General features: G+C 51.7%; 2 protein-coding genes across 3 annotated transcripts; one reads left to right on the forward strand and one right to left on the reverse strand.

Moving 5' to 3' along the window:
- The first annotated feature begins 1,301 nt into the window (after positions 1-1,301).
- GNMT (glycine N-methyltransferase) lies at positions 1,302-4,648 on the forward strand. Of its 2 annotated transcripts, XM_032299444.1 has the most exons (6): positions 1,302-2,082; positions 2,984-3,111; positions 3,534-3,650; positions 3,857-3,999; positions 4,096-4,217; positions 4,302-4,648. In XM_032299444.1, the coding sequence occupies exons 1-6, from the start codon at positions 1,877-1,879 to the stop codon at positions 4,471-4,473; spliced, it is 888 nt and encodes a 295-aa protein (XP_032155335.1). In that variant the 5' UTR covers positions 1,302-1,876; the 3' UTR covers positions 4,474-4,648. The 2 variants fall into 2 exon arrangements, with proteins under 2 accessions (XP_032155335.1, XP_032155334.1); XM_032299443.1 differs by lacking the exon at positions 1,302-2,082 and having other exon boundaries at positions 2,113-3,111; positions 4,302-4,644.
- Positions 4,649-4,770: 122 nt separating this feature from the next.
- PEX6 (peroxisomal biogenesis factor 6) lies at positions 4,771-21,680 on the reverse strand. The gene is made up of 17 exons (XM_032299439.1): positions 20,536-21,680; positions 16,588-16,751; positions 16,100-16,183; positions 10,596-10,698; positions 10,374-10,507; positions 9,588-9,699; positions 9,002-9,210; positions 7,772-7,967; positions 7,502-7,578; positions 7,218-7,350; positions 6,935-7,140; positions 6,737-6,798; positions 6,382-6,490; positions 6,007-6,123; positions 5,836-5,913; positions 5,556-5,695; positions 4,771-5,202 (listed from the first exon to the last, which is right to left on the reverse strand). Exons 1-17 carry the CDS (start codon positions 21,415-21,417, stop codon positions 5,066-5,068), a joined length of 2,943 nt encoding a protein of 980 aa, XP_032155330.1. The 5' UTR covers positions 21,418-21,680; the 3' UTR covers positions 4,771-5,065.
- Between the last annotated feature and the right edge of the window lie 3,462 nt (positions 21,681-25,142).

Consider the following 25,142-nt stretch of genomic DNA (forward strand, 5'->3'; position numbering starts at 1 on the left):
AAAAAAAAAATTTCCAGGAATGGTGGCACAGGCCTATAATAGCAGCTACTTGGGAGGCTGAGGTGGGAAGATTGCTTGAGCCTGCAAGTTTGGGCTGCAGTGAGCTATGATCACACCACTGTGTTCCAGCCTAGGCAACAAAGCAAGACCCTATTTCAAAAAAAAAAAAAAAAAAAAAAAAAAATTAGCCGGGTGTAGTGACAGGCACTTGTAGTCCCAGTTACACGAGAGGCTGTGGCAGAAGAATTGCTTGAACCTGGGAGGCGGAGGTTGCAGTGAACCGAGATTGCGCCACTGCACTCCAGCCTGGGCAAAAGAGAAAGACTCCATCTCAAAAAAAAAAAAAGAGAGACAGAGAGAGAAACCCTGCTACCTCCTTCAGCATTCCTTTGAGGAAGATAATCAATTGCCATAAGCCACTTAACATTTCAAATACTGTATATATATATGTCCAACCTATTTGTAGATAGTGACAAAGAAATTATTCGCCTATCATCTTGGTTATTATTCCAATTTAATATCACTCTTCATTCGCCAGACTTTTTTTTTTTTTTTTTTTAGATAGAGTCTCCCTCAGTTGTCCAGGCTGGAGTGCAGTGGCACAATCTCGGCTCACTGCAACTTCCACCTTCCGGGTTCCAAGCTATTCTCCTGCCTCAATTCTTCAGAGTACCTGAGATTACAGATGTGCACCACCATACCCGGCTAGTTTTTGTATTTTTAGTAGAGGTAGGTTCCACCATGTTGGTCAGGCTGGTCTCAAACTCCTGACCTCAGGCGATCTGCCCACCTCCCAAACTACTGGGATTACAGGCGTAAGCCACTGTTCCTGGCCCATTCTCCAGGCATGTACCACCACGCCCAGCTAATTTTTTTTTTTTTTCTTTTTTTTGAGATGGAGTCGCGCTTCGTTGCCCAGGCTGGAGTGCAGTGGTGTGATCTGCGCTCACTGTAACCTTCACCTTCGCAGTTCAAGCAATTCTCTTGTCTCAGCCTCCCAAGTAGCTGGAACTACAGGCGCCTGCCACCAAGCCTGGCTAATTTTTGTGTTTTTAGTAGAGACAGACTTTCACCTTGTTGGTCAGGCTTATCTCTAACTCCTGACCTCAGGTGATCCACCTGCCTCGGCCTCTCAAGTGCTGGGATTACAGGCATGAACCACCGTGCCCAGCCTAACTTTTTGTATTTTTAGTAGAGACGGGGTTTCTCCATGTTGATCAGGCTGGTCTCAAACTTCTGACCTCAGGTGATCTGCCTGCTTCAGCTTCCCAAAGTGGTGGGATTATAGGCGTGAGCCACAGCTACCAGCCCCCATTCTCTAGATTTTTAAAATGCATTTTCAGAACTCTGGTATGACAAAGTTTCAGAACTCCAGCCTGGGCAACAGAGCGAGACTCTGTCCCAAAAAAAAAAAACCTGCAGTTGCTTCCATGTTTAGGTGCTGCCCACCTAAACATGGAACCTTCCTTCCTGGTAATGGTCCAGTCCTGCCCGCCTGGCGCTCTGCTCTGTAGATCTGAGATTTTACTCCCTCTCTAACTGGGGTCAGGGTGGAGTGAAATCTCATTGCTTTCTCCTCTCCTGGCCTCTCTTGTCTTCTCCTGGAGACCCAGGTTAAGTAGCCAGAGGGCCCCGAGGGTCCTCTCTCGCCGTGGGATTGCAGAGTACTGGGTCCGCAGGCTGGGGAAAAGGACCCAGCCCGGGATTGCGAAGCAGCGCCCTCCTCGGAGCTGGACAGCTTCAGGCGCCCTGCCCAAAGCCCGGCAGGGGCGTGTCCGAGAGCTCACCTGCCATTGGTCAGGTGGGGCCGTCGGCCTCGGGAACTTCCCCGCTATAAGTTTGAAGGGGGTGGCTGCAGAGCCAGGCGTGCCGCAGGATGGTGGACAGCGTGTATCGGACCCGCTCCCTGGGGGTGGCAGCCGAAGGGCTCCCGGACCAGTACGCGGATGGGGAGGCGGCGCGCGTGTGGCAGATGTACATCGGAGACACCCGCAGCCGCACCGCCGAGTACAAGGCATGGCTGCTCGGGCTGCTGCGCCAGCACGGCTGCCAGCGGGTGCTCGACGTGGCCTGTGGCACCGGGTGAGCCAAGGTGGGGGCCGGGGGCGTTGTGTGAGATCGGGGTCCAGCTCAGCCTGTACGCAGGGCCGCGGAGCCACAGGGCCGGGCACGTCCGGGCGGCCTTTGCGGGCCTGGAGCGGTGGGATGCCAGGGCCAGGAACTGGTGCCTGCCTGGCAGAACAAGGACAGCGAGTGCCTGGGGAGGCCCGGGGTGGTCAGGGATGCGCAGGGAGAGGCCAAGGAGAAGGGAGACTGTGAGTGAGGGTGTGGGCAGAAATGTGAGGGTCCCTGGGGCTTTGGAGCCAGAGCCATAGACATTCCAGATATTCCTCCTGTGATGGCCTTGGGCAGTGTTAGCAGTTAACATTGCTCAGCATTTGCACCTGCCTTGCCTGGGACCAGGAGCTTTTGATACATCAGTTTTTCAAACCCTCACAAAGCCCCATGAGGTTAAACAGTGATATTCTCCCATTTACTACTGGGGAAATAAGGCCTCAGCAAAGCAAAAGTCCCTCATATATCATCCAGTGAAGATGAGATAACAGGCCCAGGTTAATTAAGGTCTGCCCTGTGCTCTAACCCACTGTGTTCAACTGCCTCCTGTGCACACGTATTTAACTTCAAGGAGCCTCAATTTGTCCATTTCTCAAATGGGAATAACACCATTTACCTCTCAAGATTGCCGTGAGAATTACTGCACATTTGTAGAGTGCCTGGCTCTCAAGAGGTGCTTTTTAAAAAAAATGTTGCCCCATGGTGATAGGAAACAGATTGTGAGGTCAGTGGAGAGGGCCTGGGGAGAGGAGGCAGAGGAATGCACTCTGAAATGTGGAGACAAAAGTGTCTGGCCCAGGGTCTCCTCCTGGCCCTGCCAGGCTCCCCTGACTGCCTCTCTCTGCTGCTTCTTGCTGGCCCTGCCCAGGGTGGACTCCATTATGCTAGTGGAAGAGGGCTTCAGCGTGACAAGTGTGGATGCCAGTGACAAGATGCTGAAGTATGCGCTTAAGGAGCGCTGGAACCGGCGGCATGAGTCTGCCTTCGACAAGTGGGGTATGCATGTCTAGCCAGGCCCTCTCAGCCTAGCCACCAGGAACACTGTTCATTCTGCCTGGGGCTCCTTTAGGTGGGGGTGGGGGTGGAGTGTTGTGTTTTCCTCAGGGAAACAGCAAAATTACTGTCATTTCTCTGAAAAGTAAAGCTTAAGCTCCAGAATAAGATACAGGGTGTGAAGAGCTGGTTTTAACTGTGTTTATGGCATCTTGTCTCTCCCTTCAAAGAAAAACCCATAAGCACAGAACCCTCCTTCCCAACCAGGGTTCCTCCTCCCTTGACCCCTCCTCTCTCCTCCCCTTAAGTGAACAGGGAGTTTGTGTGTCTTGAAAAGAAACCCAGGCAGGACTGCACTTGGTGGAGGTGGCTGCTACCAGTACCACTGTGCCTCCCTGATTCCTCTTTCCCTTCCTGGCCTCCAGTCATCGAAGAAGCCAATTGGATGACTCTGGACAAAGATGTGCCCCAGCCAGCAGGGGGTGGCTTTGATGCTGTCATCTGTCTTGGAAACAGTTTCGCTCACTTGCCAGACTGCAAAGGTGAGAGAGGGTGTGACTTTGGGCACAGTCCTTGCCTTGAGCTGTATCCCCTTTCACAGACCTCTGGGCACCTGCTCTCCTGCCAAAGCAGACTGTGCCTCTCTCACCTGGGCTCCGGCACCCCTGGGGAGGGGAAGAGATGGGAGGGAGACTGGCGCTGGGGGCCCTGAGCAGATAAATGCTTTCTGCCCCTGCCTGGAGCTCAGGGGACCAGAGTGAGCACCGGCTGGCGCTGAAAAACATTGCGAGCATGGTGCGGGCAGGGGGCCTGCTGGTCATTGATCATCGCAACTACGACCACATCCTCAGCACAGGCTGTGCACCCCCAGGGAAGAACATCTACTATAAGGTGAGGCCCTCTGGGGGCGGGGGTGGGGGGAAGGGAGGGTCCAGTGGCCCCAAGGTGGGTTACAGAGGCTAATGCAGCCTGCCCCACCACCTATAGAGTGACTTGACCAAGGACATCACAACGTCAGTGCTGACAGTGAACAACAAGGCCCACATGGTGACCCTGGACTACACAGTGCAAGTGCCGGGGGCTGGCCAGGATGGCTCTCCTGGCTTGAGGTACTACTTGGCTCAGTGCGGGTGAGGTGGTAGTCGGGGGAGCTGAGGCCACCAGTCCTCATGGTTGCTGGGGCTCTGTTACAGTAAGTTCCGGCTCTCCTACTACCCGCATTGTCTGGCATCCTTCACGGAGTTGGTCCAAGCAGCCTTCGGGGGCAAGTGCCAGCACAGCGTCTTGGGTGACTTCAAGCCTTACAAGCCAGGCCAAGCCTACGTTCCCTGCTACTTCATCCACGTGCTCAAGAGGACAGACTGAGTGTGGCCTCGGCTCCCACAAGCCTCTAACCAAGCACTGCTAGGCTCTTTCTGGAAGATGGGGACCAGCAGCCACACACCAGCCCCAGCCTCTATAGCAGACTACAGATGGAGTGCAGGGATGTGGGTTCCGCAGACGGAGGGGTCAACAATATAGTATGTGCCTTTTTCAGTTCCAGCATGCCTTGTGTTTATGTCAGAGGATGAGGCTCCCATGATGCCCACTCCTGCCCTCCCCCAGCGCGTACTCCTCTCTCAGCCCTGCTCTTTCCCACGACAACCTTTCATGCCACACCAGTAGGGGGCGGCACACACTTTATTTTCAGCCACAAAATGAGCCCTCTCAGGACCTAATCCCCAGAACCCAAGGCCCTGGCCCTCCTCCTGGAAGGAAAGGCAAGTAGGCAGGACATGTCTCTTGAGCTCTTGCTGCTGTCCCAATGCCCCTTTGCACCCTGGAATCTCCTGGAGGGAGGTGGCCTCCAGGTGGGTTGGCAGCAGCCTGAGGAGGAATCCTTCCCTCCTAGATCTCTCTGTGGGCTATTGAGGTACCTGCAGCCATGCTGGGTGGGGTCCCAGACCCCGGGGGGCTCCTAGCAGGCAGCAAACTTGCGCTGGATGCGCTTGTAGCAGAGCAGCTCCTGCTCACTGACGGAGGGTTGCAGCCGGGCAGCAGCCTGCAGCAAGTCCTCCATGGTGAGCATCAGTGCTGAGTTCCCTGGCTCCAGCCCTAGAGGTGACAAGTGGGGAGGTAAGGCCAGAGTCCCCATCCAGTCTGGGGAACAGAGGCTATAGTCTATACCCAGGCAGGGGAGAGCCCTGGGAAGGTGCCTTCCTGCTCTGGGCCTATTAGATGTCAGTGATCCTCCCTCTGAAATCCAGAAGTAGATTTGTCTCCCACTAGCTTTTTTTCCCTTAGATTATTTTTTTTAGAGATGGGGTCTCTTTGTGTTGCCCAGGCTGGTCTCAAACTCCTGGGCTCAAGCAATCCTCCCACTTCAGCCTCTCAAGTAGCTGAGACTCAGGTGCACCCAGCACCCCACTAGCTTTTTAGTTGACCTCTTAGGCTGGCAAGTGGCTTACCTTCCTCCAGGTCATGAACCCTGCGTTTGAGGGCAGCTGTCATGGCATCAGAGCAGAGAGAGTAGAGGTCTGCGCCCGTCAGCTGGGGAGGGCAGCAATCCAGCACGTTCACCAGGCTTACAGATGGCTCTAGCTTGAATCTGTTATGGGATACAGGAAGAAACAGTTGCCATCACTTCCCTCGAAAGCTGGTGCTGACCAGGTCATCCTGCATGTTGCATGCATCCCCTAAGCATCCCAAGGCCCAAGCCCTTTGCAGTCTTCCTCTATCAGGGCATACTTGCGTGTGATGGCGCTCAGAACGTGTAGCTGGGAGGCTCGGTCCTCGTTTGCCCCCACAAACACCAGCTTGTCAAATCTTTAGGGAGATAAGCAGGTGTTAAGTGTCAGGGAGCCCAGCCACGAGGGGTGAAGGAGGCACAGAATGAGGTGAGCGGCACAAGGGGCCCACCTGCCAGGCCGCAGAAGGGCAGGGTCCAGGAGATCTGGTCTGTTGGTGGCTCCAATCACAAACACATCCTGAGTGCTATGCAGCCCATCCAGCTCAGCAAGAAGCTGAGATACCACCCTGGAGAGAAGGGAGCAACAGTCCTTGGTGTCCCCTCAGACTCTGTCCCTGCCTGTGGTACCTTTCCTTACAGGCAGTCTCAACAGGGCTTTCTGCTCAGCCGTGCCCAGTGTGCCCCTCCAGGTAGGCCTCCATTCTCCTCAGTGGCCCCTGCCCAATTTCATGGCCCCTTTCAGCTTCCATTATGCTATCTCAGAACTGAAATGGCAGGAACTTCTATCTGGACCCCCGAGCCTCCATTCCCACTCAGACCCCCACCTGTCCATCACTCCTCCAGAATCTCCACTTCGCCCCCGGCTTGGGGCCAAAGAGTCCAGTTCATCAAAGAAGATAATGCATGGAGCTGCAGCCCTGGCCCTGGCAAACACTGGAGAGAGAGGGGCCCACAGGAGAAGGAAGCTGGTGGGGAGTTGAAGTTAGGCGAGAGCAGGGAGGGAGGCTGGGGTCTGACAATACAGCACTGGCACTCCAGGTACCAGACCCAGGTGGGCAGGAACCTGACTTGTGGAAAGGAGGATTAGGAATGACCATGAGTAGCCTGGGGGTGGGGGGGGCTTGGAGGCCATCGGGGTTTGGGAAGGATGGGAAGCCCTGCCCCTCCCTGCTCACTCACCTTCCCGCACATTCTCCTCACTTTGGCCCACATACATGTTAATGAGCTCTGGCCCCTTCACGCTGAGTGAGAGGATGTGAGAAGGATGTCAGATGCACATACACACAACTGACCTCTTGGGCAGCCCTTCCTGCTCCTGCTCCCCAGCGTGTTGCAGCCCCTGATCCACCCGCCATCCCTTCCAGGCCCCCTGGCCACCTGAGAAAGGTAAGGCTGCACTCAGTGGCTACTGCCTTGGCCAGGAGGGTCTTGCCAGTGCCAGGGGGCCCATGGAGCAGAAGGCCTGAGCGTCTCAGGCCCAGGCTTAGTAGCTCAGGGTGCTCCAGGGGTAGCTGAATGGTCTCCAGGATCTCCTTCTTCACTTCCTGCAGCCCACCCACATCATGCCAGGACACTGAGGGGATCTAGGAGATGGAAAGTACGAGGTTGGGATATGCTGGTGGAGGGGCTCCTGTCCCACCTCCAAGAATTTAGTCTCTACCTTGGGGGCTCCGACGGCCTGGGAGTGCGCTGTCTGCAGTTGCTCCAGTGCCTGCCCAAAGTCCTCAGCCAGGAGGGGAAAGCCGGCAGCACACAGCTCCCCCTCATCCTCCTCAGTCAAGCCTCCTGCCAAACTGCAAAGAGGAACACAAGGAGGCCTCTGGAGGATCTCGCATGAGGCCTCCTCCCCATCAGCATCCATTCCCTTCTCCCTTCCTCACCACCCACCCATCTACATCCATTTCCTCTTTCCTCCTTTCCTCTCCTGTACCCAACTCCTCTTACCCTGAATTCTTGATCCTAGTGCAGGCTGCCCGGCTGCTGTGGGTCAGAAGGGCATAGAGATCCCCTACCACAAAGCCCTAGGGACCACAGGAGAGGACATATGAGCAGGGCACAGTAGGCAGGACCCTTCAGGGGACTGTCCCCTAGCCGGAGCAGAGGCCCCTGTTGATGCCTTAGGGTTTTCTACTCTCAGAGGGCAACAGGACTGAGTTCTTGTGACAAAAGCCAGGGACCTCCTAGGGAGGGCCAGTACTCTGCCTTGATACTTACTGCGCACCGCCGTGCCAGCTGTGCCAAGTTCACCTCCTGACCCAGGGGAAGGTGGGCAGTGAGGGCCCTCAGAATGCTGAGCCGCTGCCCCTCTGACAGCACAGGTACCTCCAGCTCATAAGGAAATGCTGTCTGCACATCAGCAGGCAGGTCCTGGGCCCGGCTTGTGGTGGCCACGACCAAGAGGGGAGGGCAGCTGCAGGCAGAGGGATGGGCGCTGAATGGCTGGCAGCTCCTGTGCACTGCCTTGTCCCAAGGTCGGCCCAGAAGGGCAGGGAGGTGAAATGGGTGCTGGGATGGGATAGGGAGACAAGCATCTATTCCAGTTCCTAGATGGGAGAACTGTGCTTCCCCCTCACATTGAGGGCACAGGCTGTGCTTCATCTTTAACCAAGTGTTCCCCAAGAAATGCTATACCAGACTCCTCCCTCTAGATCCCCCTAAGATGCTGAGCTCAGGGCTGTTTAGAGGGCAGCCAAATGGGCAGGAGATGACTGAGAAACCACTGAGGGGTGACAGAAGGGAGGACTGAAAGGCTGAAAAGTAGGAAGGCTAGGCCTTCCACCCACTTTTTTATTTTTTTATTCTTTTTTTTATTTTATTTATTTATTTTTTTTTTGAGATGGAGTTTCGCTCTTGTTACCCAGGCTGGAGTGCAATGGCGCGATCTCGGCTCACCGCAACCTCTGCCTCCTGGGTTCAGGCAATTCTCCTGCCTCAACCTCCTGAGTAGCTGGGATTACAGGCACGTGCCACCATGCCCAGCTAATTTTTTGTAGTTTTAGTAGAGACGGGGTTTCACTGTGTTGACCAGGATGGTCTCGATCTCTTGACCTTGTGATCCACCCGCCTCGGCCTCCCAAAGTGCTGGGATTACAGGCTTGAGCCACCGCGCCCGGCCACTTTTTTATTTTTTAAGACAGAGTCTCGCTCTTATCCCCCAGGCTGGAGTGTAGTGGCGTGATCTTGCTCACTACAACCTCCGCCTCCAGGGTTCAAGCGATTCTCCTGCCTCAGCCCCCCGAGTACTCAGGCACCCACCACCATGCCCAGCTAATTTTTGTATTTTTAGTAGAGATGGCATTTCACCATGTTGGCCAGGCTGGTCTAGAACTCCTGACCTCAAGTGATCCACCCACCCTGGCCTCCCAGTGTGCTGGGATCACAAGCGGGAGCCACTGCACCTGGCTGGCCTCCCCCGCTTTGATAGACCCAGCTCTGTATAAATACCTGTTGTGGGGGTCCTCATCGAGGAGGAGGTGACGCAGCACAGCCACCACACGGGCATCCTCACCCAGCCCATCGCGGTCCCGGCCCAGAAGGTCCAAAGCTGTGAGTAACAGGACCACAGGCCGGCAGCGGCGGGCCCGGGAGAAGACAGCCTGCAGTTTCATTTCCACAGCCCCACTACTGTCTGCGCAGAGGCTGGAGCAGGGCACCTGGGGAGGGGGTCCCAATGGGTCTGCGAGCAAGAGGCAAGCATGACAAGGGCAGGAGAATGAGGGGGAGGAGGAGTCAGAGGGCCATCTTTTTCTCTGGAGGGCAGGGATGTCCCCATCCTGGCCAGGTATCCTGGCCAAGTCCTATCTCTTTTTTACCCTACCCCAGTCCCTGGACTGTCCACCAATATCTTGAAACCCTCTCCTTGAAAGTACCTCTCCGTAGCTGAGCATCATGGGAATATGCCTGACCCACTGGGCTGAAGTGCTAGGGCCTGTGAGTAGACAGAGGAGGGAGGCGAGAGGAAGCAGCAGAGAGGGAGAACGTGAGCTGAGGAGGGGAAATAGTTGGGGTTCTAATCTCCAGAGACCCTCACCTTCAGTAAGTGAAGCCCAAGGTGACTACAGGCAGCAGCAACTACTGTGGTCTTCCCACAGCCCGGGGGGCCCCGTAGAAGGACACTGCTAGTTCCCATCAGCAGGGTACCCCTGCAACCAGAGAACAGACATTTGTCTCCTCCATCTCGCCCAAACTTTAGAGTCCCCAGTAACACAGGGGCCCTTGGATCTAGAAAGCAGACACACTTTTTCTCTCCTTGAGCCTCCCCCACCCCAGGCCAGGGCATCCCCACGTAGTGAGGCTGTGTCTTTCACACCATTATGGTGCTCTGGCCGGGGCATGCAGCATATCCAACAGCCAAAGACTAATTCCCTTTGGCATCACTGTGCCATCAATAAAACCTCAACTGTTATGTCTGGACTGAATGGTACTGAGAGGCATTGCGGTGGCGAGGAGTCGGGGGAGTGTGTGTCCACACTTGGACCATTGGTATGGGGAGTTGTGTCCTTCAGGGCCAGGGCAGTAAAGTCCTGGATAGCCAGTGAGCCCCCTAAGAGGAAGGGCAGTCTCAGAAACAGCTGCCCCTGCTGGAGATTCTTCCTCCAGGGCCAGCCCTGGAGGCGGAGGTTATCCCAGGAAAGGAGCCTGGAATTGGCTTACAGAAAGGAGAGTGCTGGTGGCCTGGACTGTACATACTGGTTTCAGGAAGGTCCTCCCAATTCCACTCTGGCCAATTCATTAGAAACTACCCATCTGGCTGCTGCTCCTCCAGGGATGTTCTAAGCAGGCTTTTCTCATACCCTGTGGTGGTGACTTCACTCACCCTGGCTGGAGGCGAGGCTTCAGGACAGCACAGAGTTCAGACACCAAGGTTTCCAGGCCTGGAGGGGACAAACTGCTCCAGAGAGCAGATTCCTCTGAAGGGAGCCATGGAACAGGGCTCAGGGTAGAACCCACCTGTGAAATGGAGGAAAAAGCTTTTGTTTGTAAAAATCATGTCTACCCCCTGCACTGGTCTATATCCATCCATCCCTCGGGGCCTCACCATGTACAAGGAGGTATGGGTGGTGTCGGCCAAGTAGGCGCTGGCTGGCCCATCTGGAGCTTCCCCAACTGTTTTCTTCACTTTAAAAAACATTTCCCGCCACCTGCAGGAAAAAGACCCAATGGACCCCAGATCCAGAGTCCAAACACCAGCCCCCTCCTCAAGGACAAGGTTTCTCAATCACAGAGGACAAACAAGAGCACCACAAGTATGTGTCCCGAGTCATGAGGAAAAGGAATGCAGATGGGCTTTCTCATCTCCGTAACAGACCACACACACCTTGAGGGCAAGAGCTATGCCTATCCTTCTGCATCCTCCATGACAGCCATGAGAGCTCTGAGGGGGTATGTTTCTCCAGGAACGTGGCCTACTCATCCACACCAATGGGGGAAGCCGCTGCTGCACTAAGCAATGGATCATCTGATTATTTCCACTGGCTTCAGTATCCCCTCAAATACACAGCCACCAAGGCCCCAAAAACCTCAGGGGGAAGGATCCCTTGGCTTTTACTTAATAATCCACAAAATCTCATTGCAGGCAGATTCCTTAATAACACCATCTGATGAATAATGGTTGTATATTCTGGCTGCACATAGAATTATCTGTGAAACTTTAAAAAATAAACATTTCTTGGCCGGGCGCGGTGGCTCATGCCTGTAATCCCAGCACTTTGGGAGGCCGAGGCGGGTGGATCACGAGGTCAAGAGATCGAGACCATCCTGGCCAACATGGTGAAACCCCATCTCTACTAAAAAGTACAAAAAATTAGCTGGGCGTGGTGGTGGGTGCCTGTAGTCCCAGCTACTCAGAAGGCTGAGGTAGGAGAATTGCTTGAAACCAGAAAACAGAAGTTGCAGTGAGCCGGGATCGTGCCACTGCACTCCAGCCTGGCAATAGAGCGAGACTCTGTCTCACAATAAGTAAGTAAGTAAATAAATAAATAAATAAATAACATTTCTCACACATTATATGATTCTATTCAGTAGGTCAGTAGTTGCCAGAGGCTGGGGGAGGGAAGCTATATGGAATGACCATTAATAGGTACAATTTCTTTTTGAGGTGTTGAAAATGTTCTGGAATTAAACAGTGATGTTGGTTGTACAACCTTATGAATAAAAAAAAATCGAATTGTACACTTTAACAGTATGATTTTAGGCTGGTCATGGTGGCTCACACCTGTAATCCCAGTACCTTGGGAGGTCAAGGAAGGTGGGTCATGAGGTCTGGAGTTTGAGACCAGCCTGGCCAACATGGTGAAACCCTGTCTTTACTAAAAAAACAAAAATTAGCTGGGCATCGTGGCAGGTGCCTGTAATCCAAGCTTCTTGAGAGACTGAGGCAGAGGTTGCAGTGAGCTGAGATCATGCCACTGCACTCCAGCCTGGGCGACAGAGCAAGATTCTATCTCAAAAAAAAAAAAAAAAAAAAAAAAAAGGAATTATGGTGTGTGAATTTTTTCTGTTGTTAAAATTAACCTATCTCCTTCCTTTGTGAAGGAAAAAAAGCAGAGGCTCCAGCCTCATCCTGATTCTGCTCCAATAAATCTGGTGTGGGGCTTAGGCACCTGTATTTTTTGAAAGCTTCCCCAGCAATTCTGATGCATAACCAGGGCTGCATAGTCATTGGCTAGTGTCATAGTGAGTTAGGGTTATTCCGCCTACTAACAGGGAAGAGAATGGGTAGCAGGAACAGCTACTAACCCAATTTTCCAGATAAAGAAATGATGAACTACTTCCCTCTTTAATCCTCAGGCAGCAAGGCAATGACAGAGTGAGACTGTAACCTAGCCCTCCTTAAAGTCCAATCAGCCTGCAATTTCCTCTGCTCACACTGCCCCACAGTCTCAAAGCTGCTCTCTCTGGCAGCAAAGGGGTGTGAGAGTGCAGCAAGTTGGAGGGGAAGGCATGCCAGGTTAGTATTATGAAACTCTTCTAAGTACCACAGTAAACCTAGAACATCAGGAAGCCTGAGTCTGACTATAATTAATTATAAATAGGTGACAGTGGGCCTATAACCTAGGATCTCGATCAAACTGAACAGCTGAGTCATGGTGTGTATGACTCACCATGGAAGCCCTGCATAGGAATGAGATAAGGGACAGCACTGTGGGGTAGGGAGAGACCACCTTCTTCAGTAGAGGGTGGTTGGACCACCTCAGTGAATAGAAGGGCCAGAGCTCTGGAACCGATGTGGACACTGCTAAGAAAGACTGGGCTGTGCTGCAGCCAGCTAGATAGGTGACAGTAGAGCTGGCTCCCATGCAGCCTGGTTTGGGGAAGTGGAGCACCAGGGACCGGATAAAGAGGCTACATCACCAACAGTGGAATTCCTTTCCAGGGCTCACAGGAACCTTGGCAGGGCTTCCTTTCTCAAGCCCAGTGCAGCTTAAAACGCTCACTTCTAGCTGTCCTTGGACCCACTAGCCCACTCACCAACCCTGCTTTCCTTGAGGGGATAAGAACTATGTGCTCAGCACCCAGGAGGAAAGCAGGTGTCTACAGGGTTGGGGGACAACAGAAGTTCAGGCGCAGAACTGGCTTGCCAGCCTGTCTCATGAGATTCTAGTACCTATTTTCCTTTCAAAGTACAAAGAGTGGGCATTCTGTAGTTTTCCTACAGAAAGCTAGCTCAAATGCATTTGCTAAATTTAAGACAGGAGATAGAGGTGGGAAGTGACTGCTAAGTGCCAGCCTGGCATTTTCCAGCACTCATTGTGGACTTAATCTGGAAAACCTCAAAGAGGTGACATGGAGCCTAAATGAGGTTACACAGGGCACTACCTTTCTCCTTCCTTTGTGAAGGAAAAATAGCACAGGCTCCAGCCTCACCCTGATTCTGCTCCAGTAGATCTGGGGTGGGGCTTAGGCACCCTGAGATTGGGGGCACTGAGCACTGGCCAGAACCAAGCACTGGCTATTGACCAGGGATGAATCAGGCACTCCAGACAAGGACTCTTTCTCCTGGCAAAGGATCCAGGCTGGTCATGCCACAGACCTTGGACATGAAGGCTCTTATGCAAGGGTTAGTGCATCTATCAGCTGTGCTCTCTTTCTAGTAAATTGCTACAGGAAATGAGTCCAGGATAGAGGGACTGCTGGGATACAGGGCTATATATTTTCCTCCCTACACATAAGGCCAAAGCAATGTCTCAATTCTTTGCCTCACCATTTTTTTTTTTTGAGATGGAGTCTTGCTCTGTCACCCAGGCTGGAGTACAGAGGCACAATCTTGGCTCACCTCAACTTCTGCCTCCTAGGTTCAAGCAATTCTCATGCCTCAGCCTCCCGAGAAGCTGGTATTATAGGTGTGCGCCACCACGCCTAGCCAATTTTTTGTATTTTTAATAGGGATGGTTTTCACCATGTTGGTTAGGCTGGTCTTGAACTCCTGACCTCATGATCTGCACACCTCAGCCTCCCAAAGTGCTGGGATTGTAGCCTTGAGCCACTGCACACAGCCTGCCTCACCATTTTACATGGAACCTCTGTGGTCAGAGTCAACAGGAGGAGAAAAGCTGGATTCCTTATTTTGAGTTATTGGCTCAGTTATGCTCTATTTCTTATTCTCTGTTAATAAGAAAGAGTAGCCCTCTGAAAAACAACATAAATCCCTCTTTCCCATTTTCAGAGATAGGCTTGAGAAGTAGCTTGTGCACACTCCATAGAGAAATCAGAGCCTGCATATCCTTACATTGAGATATAGTATGGCCCAAGTCTTGGTCCAAACAACACTGAGGCTGAGAATGGAAAGGAAGGAATCTCGTCTTGGTCTAGGCCATTAAACTCTTCTTCTTCATTTAAATTGGTACCTATTTATTTTATTTTTTTTTTTTTGAGACAGAGTCTTGCTGTGTTACCCAGGCTGGAGTGCAGTGACGTGATCTGGGCCCACTGCAATCTCTGCCTTCTGGTTCAAGTGATTCTCCCACCTCAGCCTCCTGAGTCGCTGGGATTACAGGCACCCTCCACCACACCCAGCTAATTTTTGTATTTTTAGTAAAGACAGTGTTTCACCATGTTGGGCAGGCTGGTCTCAATCTCCTGACCTCATGATCTGCCCACCTCAGCCTTCCAAAGTGCTGGGATTACAAGCGTGAGCCACCGTGCCTGGCCCTGTTTGCTTGTTTTTTTGAGACAGTGTCTAGCTACGTTGCCCACCCTTCCAAGTAGCTGGGATTACAAGTATGCACCACCATGTCTGACTGGTACTTAACCTTTCTTCAGTCATACACTTGTTTGGGAACTGAAGGAGAGATGAATTTTCTCTCTAAAAAAAATGCACACAGTTTGGGGGTGGTGGCACACACCTGTAATCCCAGCTGGAGACCAAGGCAGGCAGATCACTTCAGCTTGAGTTTGAGACTAGCCTGGGCAACATGGCAAAACCTGTCTCTACTAAAAATATAAAAAAAATAGCTGGGCATGGTGACATGAACCTGTAGTCCCAGCTACTGGGGCAGGGGCAGTGCTGAGGTGGGAGGATCACTTAAGCCTGAGAGGTAGAGGCTGCAGTGAGGTGTGATCGCACCACTAAACTCCAGCCTGGGTGACAGAGCAAAATCCTGTCTCCCTGTCTGTCTGTCTCTCTCTCTTACACACATGCACACACAGAAAAAAAAAGACAGAGGCCGGGTGTGGTGGCTCACGCCTGTAATCCCAGCACTTTGGGAGGCCAAGGCAGGTGCATCATGAGATCAGGAGTTCGAGACCAGCCTGACCAACATGGTGAAACCCCATCTCTACTAAAAATACAAAAATTAGCCAGGCGGCCGGGCGCGGTGGCTCAAGCCTATAATCCCAGCACTTTGGGAGACCGAGACGGGTGGATCACAAGGTCAAGAGATCAAGACCATCCTGGTCAACATGGTGAAACACCGTCTCTACTAAAAATACAAAAAATTAGCTGGGCATGGTGGTGCGTGCCTGTAATCCCAGCTACTCAGGAGGCTGAGGCAGGAGAATTGCCTGAACCCAGGAGGCGGAGGTTGCGGTGAGCCGAGATCGCGCCATTGCACTCCAGCCTGGGTAACATGAGTGAAACTCCATCTCAAAAAAAAAAAAAAAAAATTAGCCAGGCATGGTGGCGCATGCCTGTAATCCCAGCTACTCAGGAGGCTGAAGCAGGAGAATCACCTGAACCTAGGAGCCAGAGGTTGCAGTGAGCCAAGATCACACCACTGCACTACAGCCTAGGTGACAAAGTCAGAAAAGAAAAAGAAATAAAAAGAGAACAGAAGTAAGGAAGGAAAGAGGGAGGGAGAGAGGAAGGGAGGGAGTAAGAGAAGGAAGGAAGGAGAGAGAAAGAAAGGGAGGGGAGGAGAGAGAGAAAGGTGGAGAAAGAAAAAGAAAGAAAGAAACAAAAAAGTAAGAAAAAAAAAGAAAGAAAAGTACACGACAACAAAATCCTCTTAGGCACAAATTACACACAATTTGGAGGGAGGGGATTGCAGAACTCATGCACGCAGGTTACAGATCCCAGTTATAGGATAGAAGGCAGCTGCATACCTGGGCGGTTTCTCTGGACTTCCTTCCAGGATCTCTACTTGCCCAATTGTTGGCACACACAGAACATCCCCTTCCTGGACTACCCTGCAACACAGCAGTGGCCCTGGTCAGCTCACAATGGGAGAAATGAGCATGTGTTCATTATCACATGCCCACCCCCAACATGCAGACTACTTCTTGAGTCTACTGCCCACCCAGAGATCCCACACAGTTTTCCAAGCAACAAGTCAGACTTAGGATGAGCTAGGGGAAATGGTAGACTAAAAAGGGGGATCAGAAACAGGTGAGTAGCAGAGCCCAAATTAACCTCATGGTTCAGACTTCTCTTCCATGGACTTCCCTGATATACCAAGAGGCACCTACCACAATCTGTCTAAAATGTGGCTTCTTTTAACCAGGGCCTCTGGGGTACCTGGTTCTAAGGCATGGGATAGGAGGAATGTGATGAGGCTGAGATCCTATCCTCCTTAAAAGATTAGGTCGCTAACCTGGGTACCTGAAAGTACTGGTAAAGAACACTGTCATAATTTCCATTAGTGCTGTAGTGGGGAGAAGACACAATTTCGATGTGTAACTCTCTGGCAAACGGAGGCCCAGGCAGCAATGAGCAGCTTCTTTTGTCTTCAGGTGCGATGGAGCCTTCCAAGTACCTCTATTAGAGAAATAATCACCACTTTATAACCTTCTCCTGAGGGGACAGGCTCTATCCTGCCTCTTAGCAGCTAACATACCTATTTCCATCCTCTGTCTTTCCAATAACCACAAGACTACTTGTGGAAGGCGGGGCCTGAGGTAGCAGACTTGAAAACCTCTCCCTCTAATGGGCACCAGGAAGAGAATGTCACCTCCTATCCTGACTCTGGCTCCAAAAAATTTCCCAGTAAAGAAAACCTTTCTGTGACACCTTTAACTTGGCCCAGAGCCAGTGAAATGGTGACGATGTTTATTCCCACAAGTCCTATGAGTGACACCAGGCACCCACTGGGATTAATATTAAGTGGACATTGGTGGGGAAACCCTGAATTCGGGCTGTGGAAAAAGCTGAAAGGGTTGGTTCAGTGGTTGGATGGTTCAATGAGCTCCACTCTTGCGTACTCCAGTAGTTTTCCTCCATTCAAGAGGAAACCTATATCCACTCCCGTTCACATAGATCTTATATCTCTACCTGACAACCCATAGTATTAACTGGCTACTCTAGGATTATTATCTCTACAATGGTAGAAATAGTCTATATCTACATGTGCTATTGAGCATTTGAAACGTGGCTAAAAAGATACAAAGAAAACGAAAGAAATGTGGCTAAAGCAACTGAAAAGCTGGATTTGTTTTAATTTTTGTTGTTTTTTTTTGAGACAGACTCTTGCTCCGTCACCAGGCTGGAGTGCAGTGGTGCAATCTTGGCTCACTGCAACCTCCGCCTCCCAGGGTCAAGCTATTCTCCTGCCTCAGCCTCCCAAGTAGCTGGGATTACAGGCGCTCACGACCACGCCCAGTTAATTTTTGTATTTTTAGTAGAGATGGGGTTTCACCATCTTGACCAGGATGGTCTCCATCTCTTTTTTTTTTTTTTTTTTTTTTTTTGAGACGGAGTTTCACTCATGTTACCCAGGCTGGAGTGCAATGGCACGATCTCAGCTCACCGCAACCTCCGCCTCCTGGGTTCAGGCAATTCTCCTGCCTCAGCCTCCTGAGTAGCTGGGACTACAGGCACGCGCCACCATGCCCAGCTAATTTTTTTTTATTTATTTTTAGTAGAGACGGGGTTTCACCATGTTGACCAGGATGGTCTCGATCTCTTGACCTCGTGATCCACCCGCCTCGGCCTCCCAAAGTGCTGGGATTACAGGCTTGAGCCACCGCGCCCGGCCAGGTCTCCATCTCTTGACCTTGTGATCTGCCTGCTTCGGCCTCCCAAAGTGCTGGGATTACAGACATGAGCCAACGCGTCCAGCCATTTTTTTTTTTTTTTTGAGACTGAGTTTTACTCTGTTGTCCATGCTGGAGTAGAGTGCAGCAGCACAGTCTTGGCTCACGGCAACTTCTGCTCCTGGGTTCAAATGAGTGTCCTCATGCCTCAGCCTCCTGAGTAGCTGGGACTACAGGTGTGTGCACCACCATGCCCGGCCAATTTTTGTTTTTAAAAAATAGAAATGGAATTTCACCATGTTGGCCAGGCTTATTTAGTTTTAATTAATTTAAATTTAAAAAGCCACAAAGTGGCTGGTGGCTTCCATATTGGACTGCACCATCTAAACCATATATCTACTGTATTTGTCCCCCTAAACACAACATTTTCATTTTCTTTTGAGACAGAGTCTCACTCTGTCACCCAGACTGGAGTGCAGTGGTGCGATCTGGGCTCACTGCAACCACTGCCTCCCAGGTTCAAGCAATTTTCCTCCTTCAGCCTCACTAGTAGTTGGGATTACAGCTTTGCGTCACCATGCCAGGCTAATTTCTTTTTCTTTTTAACACATGAAGGTTTATTTTTGGTCTCTCTCTTTTTTTTTAAAGACGGGGTTTCATCATGTTGGTCAGGCTGGTCTTGAACTCCCGACCTCAGGTGATCCACCCGCCTTGGCCTCCAAAGTGCTTGGATTAGAAGCATAAGCCACCACACCCGGCCTATTTTTTGTCACTCTTATGTCTGTTATGGTGAAATGGTGCCTCTTTACTCAGTAACCCATGAAAATGGAAAAACTATTATCTGTTCTACCACTTTCTTCTTGAAGTAAAGGCAGAAACCAAAAACTTCCCTTGGATGTATTTAATAAAATATTAAAATTAAACACCAGGCACCAAAGATAATAGAGACTCCTTTCCTTCAAGGTATTTACAATATATAATTGGGAATTAGACAGGTTATGTCATAACGAGACAGAATAAAATAAATGCCATAAAAAAGATACAAAATGCTATAGGAGGAAGTGCTAAATTTGTGGCTATGAGATCATGAAAGTCTTTGTGACAAAGTTGTCATCTTTAGATGGCTCTTGAGGGAAAGGAAGATAGGATTTTAACAGATGAGGCTGAATAGGAAACAATTTTAAGTCAAAGATAAGCATAAGCAAAAGCACAGAGACATCATCCTCCATATTATAAAGCACAATATTGAATATATTGTAGCAATTCAGTAAACTAATTTGATTGAGTAGCCTAATATACACACCTGGAACCTCACTTTTTTTCTTTTTGAGACAGAGTCTCGCTCTGCCGTCCAGGCTGGAGTGCAGTGGTATGGTCTGGGCTCACTGCAACCTCTGCCTCCAGGGTTCAAGTGATTCTTCTGCCTCAGCCTCTCCAGTAGCTAGAATTATAGGCATGCACCACCACACCTGAACCTCACCTCAATGGATGAAAATCTTTCCTATGCCCAACTACATAATGGAGGCTTATGTTTTGATCACAGGAAATGGATAAATAGGCTGGGCGCAGTGGCTCATGCCTGTAATCCCAGCACTTTGGGAGGCCGAGGCAGGTGGATCACCTGAGGTCAGGAGTTCGAAACCAGCCTGACCAATATGGTGAAACCCCATCTCTACTAAAATTACAAAAATTAGGTGGGCATAGTGGTATGGGCCTGTAGTCCTAGCTAGTCAGGAGGCTGAGACAGGAGAATCACTTGAATCACTTAAACCCGAGAGGCGGAGGTTGCAGTGAGCCGAGATCCTGCCATTGCACTCCAGCCTGGGTGACAGAGCAAGACTCCATCTCAAAAAAAAAAAAAAAGGGGCCGCGTGCGGTGGCTCATGCCTGTAATCCCAGCACTTTGGAAGGCTGAGGCGGGTGGATCACTTGAGGTCAAGAGTTCGAGGTCAGCCTGGACAACATGGTGAAACTCTGTCTCAATAAAATAAATAAAGAAAGAAAAGAAAATGAATAAGGTTAAGAAACATTATGTGGGCCGGGCGCGGTGGCTCAGGCCTGTAATCCCAGCACTTTGGGAGGCCGAGGCGGGTGGATCACGAGGTCAAGAGATCAAGACCATCCTGGTCAACATGGTGAAACCCCGTCTCTACTAAAAATACAAAAAATTAGCTGGGCATGGTGGCGCGTGCCTGTAGTCCCAGCTACTAAGGAGGCTGAGGCAGGAGAATTGCCTGAACTCAGGAGGCAGAGGTTGCGCTGAGCCGAGATGGCGCCATTGCACTCCAGCCTGGGTAACAAGAGCGAAACTCCGTCTCAAAAAAAAAAAAAAAAGAAAAGAAACATTATGTTCAGGGGGTTTCCTTTTTTGGTTTTGGGCCTCCCCCTCTGTCTCTGTATTGGGGAGCTTAAAAAATAAAAATAATAAATAAATAAACATTATGCTCAAAGTCCAAGATAATATGGAGCACGAGTCCTAAATGCTAAGGCTCCAGTCTTCCAGTTTACCTAAGACAGAGAAGTAGGTATAAGGAAGAGGAAGCACTCTTGACCTCAGTCCTTCATCATACCTGAATTCTGAGCTCTCCCACTTCCAGGGGGTCACAGCCAAGATTAAAAGCCAAAGTGGTAGGGACGAGCGCCAGTCCGTCAGCGAGGGGCTCTCCCAGCTGGCCAGAGCTGGGTCCCAGTCTATCAGAGAGGTCCCATCGAGGTTCTAGGACCTGCACTCTGGCCAAGTGCGGCTGTGAAGTGTTCGATGACTCTCCAGCCCGGGCTACCCACACCCATTCGCCCTGGAAGAGGCCAAGGCCACGGAGACACCTCCGGCTCACCCCCAGTGAATCTCCAGTCCCTCCCACAACTCCCTGGAGTCGCCGGACTGTGCCAGAAACCGCAAAGGAGGACACCACGGGCGGGGGTGGGGGCTGACTGGTGTCCCCAGACTCTGGGCACAGTCTGGCCCGCCCGCGGAGCTCAGTCACAGCCAGCCGAGTTCCTGGGCCTAGCAGCCCTTGCAACACGGGCCGCGTCTCCAGCACCCGAGGTCCGGGCACTGGCAGAGTCTCTCCGCGCCTCACCAGCAGCGGCCCGACTCGCGGTCCGAGTCCAGGCCCCAGCGAGGTGCCAAGCAGTGCCCAGCCTAGCGCCGGGGGCCGCCGCACCGGCCGCGCCCGCACCCAGGCCCCAGAGCCCAGTGCCAGGAGCCGCAACAGCGCGCGGCTAACCAGTAGCTGCGGGGGCCCGGGCCCCTGCTCTTCGGTGCCCGCGCCCGGCCCCTCCAGGGCTGCCACCAGCAGCGCCGGCCCTGCCGGGCTCTCCCCTGCAGGCCGCAGGGCCAACACCAGTCCCAGCCCAGCCGCCGGCCACGGGCCCCCGGGCGGCAGCAGCACTGCCATCGGAGGTGTCTCGGTCGGAAAGGGCTCCAGGACCCGCAAGACAGCCAGCGCCATAGTGACAGGGGACCAACGAGGAGGGTGACGGAGCGCGGCTTCCGGAGCCAGCGAGCCAGACGACTTGGCTGCGCGAGCGCCGCTTCCGCTTCCGTCAGGGGAGACCGTAGGAAAAGGGGAGGGGCGTCCGGTGCCGCGAGCTTGCTCTGGGAGGGTTCGCCGCGCCTCAGATTGATGTCCCTCGTGCCTCGACGGCTGTAACCTTCATCACTGCGGGTGCTTAGCGTTTACGCATGCGCCCTTTGAACCTGTGCTTACAGGGATTTATCTTTGCCTTCTAGGGGAGTAATGTCCTCTCAGCTATCTTGCTCCATAGCGTGTACGTAAGAGTTTATTGACTGATGAATGGTCAGCCTACCGGGGATGACTGGGCCCAGTGCTGGGAGCTCTAGGTGAAATGTTTAGGAAGGAGTCCGCTCTTCTGCGGAACTCCTACAGTTTCCCCTCTGGAACTGTGAGCTTTGAGGGTTGCAGGAAAGATTGCAGGAGGGAGTAGCAGGATTAGAAAACGGTCTCACCCTTGCTTCTAGGTATATAGTGGCTGCTGAGTGAATTACTAGATGTGATTCATACAGCCCTGAAGTGCTTGGTGCCGCCATACATGTTCCAGCATATCTTGCACAAACCCATGTTCCAGCACTTTTTGCCCTGTTCATTGTTCGGTTTGTTTTACTCCCACCAAATTTGAGTTGAAGACAAAGCAGCTTCCTTTTTTCACCCCTCAAATCCTTGCAGACTGGAAACCCATTCACTTTCTATCCTAGAGAGGGGCAGGTAGCAGAGCAGGCAGAAGGAAAGGAGTTCAAGGCTTCTGTGAACATGGCACCAACAGTCGACTTCCTGCCTGTGCTGTTACTTAGATTCCAACCTTGTCTTCATCTCCACTGTTCTGTATAAGCCACTCAGCTAGTGGTAAATCCATATTTCCTTTTTTTTTTTTTTTTTTTGGAGACAGGGTCCTACTCTGTCACCCAGGTTGAAGTGTAGTGGCACAATCACGGTTCACTGCCTCCACATTCCAGGCTCAAGTGATCTACCTCAGCCTCCCGAGTAGCTGTAGCTGGGACCACAGGCACATGCCACCATGCCCAACTAATTTTTAGTTTTTGAGATGGAGTTTCTGTCTTGTTGCCCAGGCTGGAGTGCAATGGTGCCATCTCAGCTCACTGCAATCTCTGCTTCCCAGATTCAAAGATTCCCCTGCCTCAGCCTCCCAAGTAGCTGAGATAACAGACGTGTGCCACCACACCCAGCTAACTTTGTATTTTTAGTAGAGACTGGGCTTCACCATGTTGGTCAGGCTGGTCTCCAACTCCTGGGCTCAAGTGATCCACCTGCCTAAGCCTCCCAAAGTGCTGGGATTACAGGCATGAGCCACTGAGCCTCGCCTAATTTTTTATTTATTTATTTATTTATTTTTATTTTTTATTTTTTTCTTTTGGACGGAGTTTCGCTCTCGTTACCCAGGCTGGAGTGCAATGGCGTGATCTCGGCTCACCGCAACCTCCGCCTCCTGGGTTCAGGCAATTCTCCTGCCTCAGCCTCCTGAGTAGCTGGGATTACAGGCACGCACCACCATGCCCAGCTAATTTTTTTGTATTTTTAGTAGAGACGGGGTTTCACCATGTTGACCAGGATGGTCTCGATCTCTTGACCTCGTGATCCACCCGCCTCGGCCTCCCAAAGTGCTGGGATTACAGGCTTGAGCCACCGCGCCCGGCCCATTTTTTGTATTTTTTGTAGAGACGGGGTTTCACCATGTTGACCAGGATGGTCTCGATCTCTTGACCTTGTGATCCACCTGCCTCGGCCTCCCAAAGTGCTGGGATTACAGGCTTGAGCCACCACGCCCGGCCAATTTTTCATTTTTTATAGGGACAGAGTTTCTCTGTGTTGCCCAAGCTGGTCTCGAACTCCTAGTCTGAAGAGAATCTCAGGCCTCAGCCTCCAAAAGTGCTGGGATTACCGGCATGAGCTATCATGTCCTTTCTTTTTTTTAATTTTTTAACTTTTTTTGAGATGGACTCTTACTCTGTCACCCAGGCTAGAGTGCAGTGGTGCAATCTCAGCTCACTGCAACCCCCAACTCCTGGGTTCAAGCAGTTCTCTTGTCTCTGCCTCCCAAGTAGATAGGACTACAGGTGCACACCACCACACCTGGCTAATTTTTGTATTTTTTAGTAGAAATGAGGTTTCATGTGAGCCAGGTGGTCTCGATCTCCTGACCTTGTGATTTGCTTGCCTCAGCCTCCCAAAATGTAGGGATTACAGGCATGAGCCACTGCGCCCAGCCTCTTTTTTTTTTTTTTTTTTTTTTTTTTTTTTCTGAGAAGAAGTTTCACTCTTCTTGCCCAGGCTAGAGTGCAATGGCCCTGTCGCGGCTTACCTCAACTTCCGCCTCCTGGGTTCAAGCAATTCTCCAGCCTCAGCCTCCTGAGTAGCTGGGATTACAGGTGCCTGCCACCACACCTAGCTAATTTTTTGTATTTTTAGTAGAGACAGGGTTTCACTATGTTGGTCAGGCTGGTCTCCGACTCCTGACCTCAGATGATCCACCTGTCTCAGCCTCCCAAAGCGCTGTGATTACAGGCATGAGCCACCGTGCCTGGCTGAGGCAGCCTTCTTTTTGTATGTTATACATTCCTGAAAATTTAAAAGACAAATATATGAAAACTATTAGATTTACACGTTATAAGGGGCTGGGTGCAGTGGCTCATGCCTGTAATCCCAGCACTTTGGGAGGCCAAGGTGGGTGGACTGCTTGAGGCCAGGAGTTTGAGACCAGCCTGGCCAACATGAAGAAACCCCCTCTCTACTAAAAATAAAAAAATAAAATAAAAATAGCCAGGTGTGGTGGCAGGCACCTGTAATTCCAGCTACTCGGGAGGCTGAAGCAGGAGAATCGCTTAAGCCCAGGACTTGGAGGTTGCAGTGAGCCGAGATAGCGCCACTGCACTCCAGCCTGGGCCTGGAACGAGACTCTGTCTCAAAAAAATATTTCAAAAGGCCGGCGTGGCTGGACGAGCGGGGAGCCAGGAGCTGGGGCACTGCTGTAGGAGACGCAGAGAGGCCCCATCTCTGGCTGCTAGACCATGCTGAGTTGAGCACGCAGCAGGCTCGCCTCAGCGCTGTGGAGAACACGCGCGCCACTGTCCGCGGTCGCCCATAGTGCCGGCAAGCGTAAGGGTCTCGGCCTTTGGCCAACCGGAACAAGAGGACAGAGGAGACACCCCGTACCTTGGATCCAGCGCTGTTGGAGTTCCTGGTGTTCCCGCTCTCCAGGAAGCCACTCATATGAAGCATCAACAAATGAATTGATTAATGAAGAATTCACTGGGCACGGTGACTTACGCCTGTAATCCCTGTACTTTGGGAGGCTGAGGCTGGCAGATCACCTGAGGTCAGGAGTTCGAGACCAGCCTGCCCAACATGGCAAAACCCCGTCTCTACTGTGGCTCAAGCCTGTAATCCCAGCACTTTGGGAGGCCGAGGTGGGTGGATCACGAGGTCAAGAGATCGAGACCATCCTGGTCAACACGGTGAAACCCCGTCTCTACTAAAAATACAAAAAATTAGCTGGGCATGGTGGTGTGTGCCTGTAATCCCAGCTACTCAGGAGGCTGAGGCAGGAGAATTGCCTGAACCCAGGAGGCGGAGGTTGCGGTGAGCCGAGATCGTGCCATTGCACTCCAGCCTGGGTAACAAGAGTGAAACTCCGTCTCAAA

Source organism: Sapajus apella, unplaced genomic scaffold (assembly GCF_009761245.1).
Source record: "Sapajus apella isolate SASKATOON/1434 unplaced genomic scaffold, GSC_monkey_1.0 scaffold41, whole genome shotgun sequence".
In the NCBI taxonomy this organism is placed as follows: domain Eukaryota; kingdom Metazoa; phylum Chordata; class Mammalia; order Primates; family Cebidae; genus Sapajus; species Sapajus apella.